This window comes from Caenorhabditis remanei, chromosome IV (assembly GCF_010183535.1).
Source record: "Caenorhabditis remanei strain PX506 chromosome IV, whole genome shotgun sequence".
In the NCBI taxonomy this organism is placed as follows: domain Eukaryota; kingdom Metazoa; phylum Nematoda; class Chromadorea; order Rhabditida; family Rhabditidae; genus Caenorhabditis; species Caenorhabditis remanei.
In genome coordinates this window covers 7,324,602-7,330,764 of record NC_071331.1, presented here as the reverse complement: position 1 = coordinate 7,330,764, position 6,163 = coordinate 7,324,602, and the positions used below count along the sequence as shown (strand labels likewise).

Here is a 6,163-nt window from a genome sequence, read left to right as displayed (position 1 = left end):
ATAGTTTATGTCAAATTTGGTTCTTCCTCGTAGTGAGAATTCTTCACTTATCAGAAATAACGAGTGTTCAATTGACAATTTTATTCTTTTATCAAAAATAAACGTCTTGAAACAGTAATTAAGTTATTGAAGGAAAGAATAATTTGAAAACCTTTTACATGAAAACATCGAGCATAAACTGATCCAATAATACATTTTTGTGCTGATGTCATAAAGATTTCTAGAAGAAAAGTTACTTTTCGGACAAGTCGGAGCATGAAGGTGCCGGTTTATTATAGTAAATACTGTTACAGTTTCACATTTCTCAGTTAAGCGTAGTTTTTAAGAATCATGAATGATCTCACGAATTGAATAATAACGGCCCATTACAACCATAATGTCACTGTTACATTTATGTCACCACTTGAGGAAATAATACCTATCGAACTGTCGAATTTTGATTTTTTGAAACAATCGTCATTCGATCTCCAACTATTTACAGGTTTCATTATATATAAGCAAAATGATAAGGAAAAATATAAAGCAAAGACCCGAAAATAACAAAAAATGAAAGAAATACGATAAATTTTGGTGGAAAATGATCAATTAATAAACCAAAGCAAAACAAAAACACGTAATAAGCAGCATTTGATAAGAAAAAAGTGGGAAGAGCAATCTGGGGGTGGGGTGAGCAAAAAGAAAAACTAGGCAAATAAAAGGCAAAAAAGGAAGATAAAATGATAAGGAAAACAATATAAAAACAAAAAAAACAAAAACCCAAAAATAAGAAAAAGAAATAAAAGAAATACGATAAAGTTTGGGAAAAAATTGAGCAATAAAAGATATGGGACAATGAGCAATAAAGACATGAAGCAAACCGAGAGACTAGAAAAAAATTGAATAAGAAGGTGTTGGAAACATGGGTATTGTATTGTATTTTAATTATTCAGAAAAAAAAATCCATGTAAGGGGCGAGAGGCTGAGAATGAATGGCACCGTAATATAAGAATACAAACTTAAAAGACATTTCGGGTGAAGAAAAAAATTATACGGGGAAGAGTGGTGTGAGAGTACGTCTAGTCCTTATTCGAGTACAGAATTCGGAAAGAAGACAATATGAGGTCTGGGCGGCAATGGCGATCCATAGGAGAGCAGTGGAGCAGCGGGGGAGAAGAATCAGATCAATTGGGCGGAGCAAAGAGGAGAAATTGAAAACTCGAAAAGTGGAACTCAAGGCTGTCAAAAAGGCCGTGAGGCAATTGGAAAACGAGTACTCAATCGAAAAAGCGTTTGAAACAGGTCGAGGATCGAAGGGCACAACTGGAAGAAGCGGCTGACCAGAAGTTCGTTAAGTCGCGGCCTCGCCATTGTCCTTCGTCCGGCTTGATCCTTGCGAGGAACTGAAAATCAGTAAATAATTAAATATGTCTCCTTAATTAATCAATTTACCTTTGAATGCAACTTCGTTTTGGTCGTGGTTCTGCTTTTTCATTCATCACATCATCCTTGCGGTTTTTCACAATAGTATCGATTTTCGTCGTGGATGGGTGGCAATTTTTTAGGAAGGGGTTGTCAATCTCCTTCATCCAAAGTTCCATAGTCTTTTCGGATCCTTTGGGAAGAGATTGAACTAATCTCTTTTCCTCCTCCGAGAAGCGTTCTTCTTCGATTCGTTTTCGCTCCTTTTCTTTTAAAAACTTCTCGAAGTCCTCCCTTGGAACCTCCTTTTGAAGTTTTTCTTCCAGTGATTTCCAAGCCAAGATTTTTCTGACTTCTTCACCGCTCCAATAAGAGTCAGAAATTGGGCGAGATCTTCCAGTCTTCTCCTTGTACGCCTGACATATGAGACAAAGGCGAGGAGATGCCATTTGCCTCAACTGGCCGGTACAATTTGCACAAGCCCATCGCGGCTCAAAAGTGAGCTTCCTGCAAAAGAACTCCTTGCAGACGCAAAGGTTCCGATGCAATCTTTGGGGGGCAATTTGTCGCGAATGGAAGAGAGCATAAAATTCCTTGACTTCGACCAAGCTGTACTCTTGGGGAATACTTTCCTGAAATAGTTGAATCAATTTTTGTTTTTGCAGAAAGATTGTTTTTTTGTGGTGCAAAATTTTTTGATTTTTAAGACTAAGGAATCTTTTTCGGTTGCGAAGTTACGAAATGACGTACAGTACCGCTCAAAAAGTATGTATATTAAGTTTTGTCTTTTTCAGTTAGCAACACCCAACTTTGAAAGTGTGTCATAGTAAAACTAAATGTCCTACAAAATACATTTTTATTAGATCAAACAGACCAAGAGTAGAACTCTATTTTTTTAGTTTACAATTTGTTTGTACGGATATTCCCTAGCAAGTTACATATCGACAAATAGTGCGATTTTTGAGCTGTTGTCTGAAAATGACCATAACTCTTTGGGAAGTGCTGGTACAAAAAAGTTGTCAGCTACAAAAATAAAGTTCTACTTTTGATTTGTATGATTCATCAAAAATCTACTTGATGGGACAGTCAGTATTATCATGACACACTCTCAAAGTTGGACCTTTTGCATTGAAAAAACCAAAACTGAATTTGCACAATAGTTTTCTAGTCTTCAGTTCGTATAAAAAAACAAGCTGTATATACATTTCATTTGCTCAAAAACCTGACTGCTCGCTTATTAAAAAATGCTAGCAAATAATCATGGCATATATGTATAAAAAGCACTAAAAACAAAGAACTGTAAATAAAACTAACCTCATCATACACCTTATTGAAGGATTGCTCATCCAAAAGCTGATTGTAGTGCTCCATATGAGCTTCTCGAAGGTGCTTCCGTGGAGAGTATCCCCACTTTCGCAATAACTCTTCAATGTTCTCAAACGCTTTGCATGTGGAATAGTTGCTTTCCATGAAATGTTGGAGAGCTGCTTCGTATGGAATTAATCCTTCAAACTGTCGCCATATTACGCACCAGTACTCATTTCGAAGAGTGGATGTGGCGATTAAAGTTTCTTCGTCATCTGGGAGTATCCACGTCGTCTCTTCCCGATCTGGACTTTCGGAGTCACTCGTCTCTTCTGGGATGTTGACTTGTTGTTTGGAGCCGACTTTCGGTTTTTTTCTGGGCAGGGCTTTGGGGATTCTTTTGGACTGATTTGGTTTCTTTTTATTGGCTTTTATTTCACGCATTGGTGTTGTAATCCGTGGCTCCTTATCTTCATCTGGTCGTTCATTTTGGTTTTTCCTTTTTCTGGACGATCTCCTTGGCGGCGCACTAGGTGGGCCCATCAGTTCAGATGTTGATGCATCTCCATTTTGTTGAGCAGCTGAAAATTAAGAATACTTTCGAAATAAAACAATTCTGAGTTGAACTCACCAGTTTGTTTAGAACGACATGATCTCTTCAAGGCAGCTCGTGGTGGAGGCATCACAGCTTCTGAGCTTGATTGGGCCGATTGTGACTCTTCCACTTGTGTTTTTTGTGGTTGTGGGTGCACAATTTGAGTCGCTCTTTTCTGTTCTGCTTCTGATGATCCAGTCTCTGGAGCAGGTAGTAAATCCGCAGACGTAGATTGCGATGATGCAGTCTGTCCCGATACTCCAGCTTGGGCTGGTCCTACTTCTCCCGACTGTGAACGATCTGGAAATTGAACGATTTAGTTAATATACCCACAAAATCTAGGGAATGTTTTAGAGATACAGCACCTGAAAAACCATACTTGTCAAATCACGGGCCGGGCCGGGCCCGCTGAAAATTTCAGGGCCCGGGCCGGCCCGCAGGGCCCGGAACCAAAAAATTATTTTTGAAAAATAGAATTGAAAGTCTTGGAATTAAATTTTTTCTTCGGTCTATACTAAATCAAGGTCGGGGGATTCGATTAGACTACTTTCAGAAGCCTCCAGCAAGTTCTTGATCCTGATTCTGATCGTCGGCTGATCATCACAGAGACTTTGAGAGGCTCAAAGTTTATAGTGACAAAATAACTTATTCTGACAATCTCTGTTTGCACTTGTTGTCTTTTTATAATTTCTAATCAATAATATGTTTGCCATAAAGTAGTAAACGAAAAAACAATGGGAAAACGACGAAAATTTTTTTTTCAATATTTTGACGGGCCGAACGGGCCGGGCCGGAAGATTTTTTTAGCGGGCCCGGCCCGGCCCGGCCCGGCCCGGCCCGTGACAAGTATGTGAAAAACAGGTATCAGCTTTGGCTGTTTTCAGTGGAAAATGACCAACTTTGAGAGTTTACCATAGTAATTCTGATTGTCACACCAAGAAAACTTTTAATGGATCATACAGATCAAGGGTAGAACTTCATTTTTGTAGTTGACAACTTTTTTGTACAGACACTCCCTAGTAAGTTACATATCGACAAAGTAATGTTCCCCTTAAATCGACCATTTTCAGAGCAAATTAGTGCTATTTTTGAGCTATTGTCTTAAAATGATCATAACTCTCTCGGGAGCGTCCGTACAAAAAAGTTATCAACTACAAAAATAAAGCTCTACGTTCAATCTATATGATTGATTAAAAATATTCATGGTGTGACATTCAGTATTACTAAGGCACACTCTCAAAATTGGCCATTTTTCACTGAAAACAGCCAAAGTTGATACCTTTTTGTCTGTAACTTGAAACCGAGATATATGCATGTATTATACACCATTCCCTGTGCAAAATTGCATGTTTTTAAATCGATTTTTAACATTTTTGTGTAGTACGTGTAACGTTTTCTGATGAAAAAGTTTTCAGAAACAGTTCTGCCAAAAAATGAAAATTTTTCTCTGAAAACTATTTTCTGGGGCTAAAAATTGATTTCAAGAATTTCGAAAAATGTAATTTTTGCATAGAAATGGGTTACATATTCGGAATCGGCGTGTTGAAAACCACTTAAAATATGAGCCATTTTGAAAGCCGGTGTTCCGTCTGGAACATTCTCAAGTAAACTCACCATTTGATTTCAACGCAGGGGTTGGTGAACTCATTGAAACAAATCCTGGAAGTCTCGCCGGTGTCGTCGGGGATTGCTTAATTGGACCGGTCTGCGATGTAGTTTTCACAAGAGTCGAGCTCGTCACTTGCGTCATCTGTGATGTTCCAGCTGGAGCAGTCCGCAATGAATTATTCTGCGTGGAAGTAGACGGAGTCATCATTTGGGTTTGTCCCGTCTGTCCTGCTTGACTCATCATCTGAAGCTGTCCAGCACCTGAAAGATAGATTAAAATTACTTTTAAAGTGAACAAATTGAACGCACGAGTCCATTTTCCCATTTTTGGTGAATTCGCTGCTCCTTGTGCAGGATATGGTCTCTTGAATGCAGGTCGGGATGGAGCCACTGCAGGTCCTGCTTGTCCCTGCTGAGATTCATCTGCTTTTGGGTCCATGAGCCCATTGTTTGCTGGGTTTGCTGGCACAGCAAATTTCTGTCCGGTTTGTGAGGAACACGGTTTATTAACAGCTGGAGAATCCACTCGCACAGGTTGGGATGGTGCGGCTTGTTTTGGCGAAGCATCTGAAAACTAATCAATTTAATCAAAATAAACACAGAATCCGAACTGAGCTCACCATTTGATTGCAACGAGGGTCCGGGTATATCTACTGGACATGTTTGAGCCCGCAGAGCTCGTTCAGACGAATTCAGCTCTTCAGTTTGTGTCGAAGAACTCGTTTGATTTTTTTGCTGCTCAGCACCCACAGCTCTCTCTGGTGTATTTTCAAACAGAGGATAGTTTGGGGAAGAGTTTGAAGTGCCGCTTATCGGTGATGCTGACACCGAATTCATGTAGGAACGATTTGAGCTGGTTCCTGGGACGTTCATAGGCGGCTCAAACGATTTCGTGGTTGGGACTTTTGATAATGTTGTTTTTGAAGGTGACATTGTTAATTGCTACCTGAAAAAAGAAATTCATGAGAAGAAGGGCGGAAAGGGTAGTAATAGCATAAAAGAAGGCTAATTGTATTGACAACTAATTGAAACAGAGAAAACAAGAAAGTATGTTTTATCACAACCAAAATAAAAGGATAAAACATTTTCCCCGCTCTCGAAAAAGAAGTAGATAATTATTTTCAGTGCGCTTATCAACAAAAGAAATATTACAGTAAGACTCGATAAGCTGGGTCCAGTGATAAGATTTTGATTATAGATTATTATTTTTAGACCTAATCAACTTAGCAGCCAGAAAAGTGATCAACCGTTTCCGCA

General features: G+C 39.0%; 1 protein-coding gene across 1 annotated transcript; it reads right to left on the bottom strand.

The window, feature by feature from the left end:
- Window positions 1–1,327: 1,327 nt before the first annotated feature.
- Window positions 1,328–5,839, bottom strand: GCK72_012698 (uncharacterized protein; the record flags this gene model as incomplete). Its single annotated transcript, XM_053729329.1, has 7 exons — window positions 1,328–1,379; window positions 1,429–2,030; window positions 2,713–3,284; window positions 3,335–3,598; window positions 4,913–5,167; window positions 5,216–5,473; window positions 5,527–5,839. The coding sequence occupies 7 exons, from the start codon at window positions 5,837–5,839 to the stop codon at window positions 1,328–1,330; spliced, it is 2,316 nt and encodes a 771-aa protein (XP_053584101.1).
- Window positions 5,840–6,163: the final 324 nt, after the last annotated feature.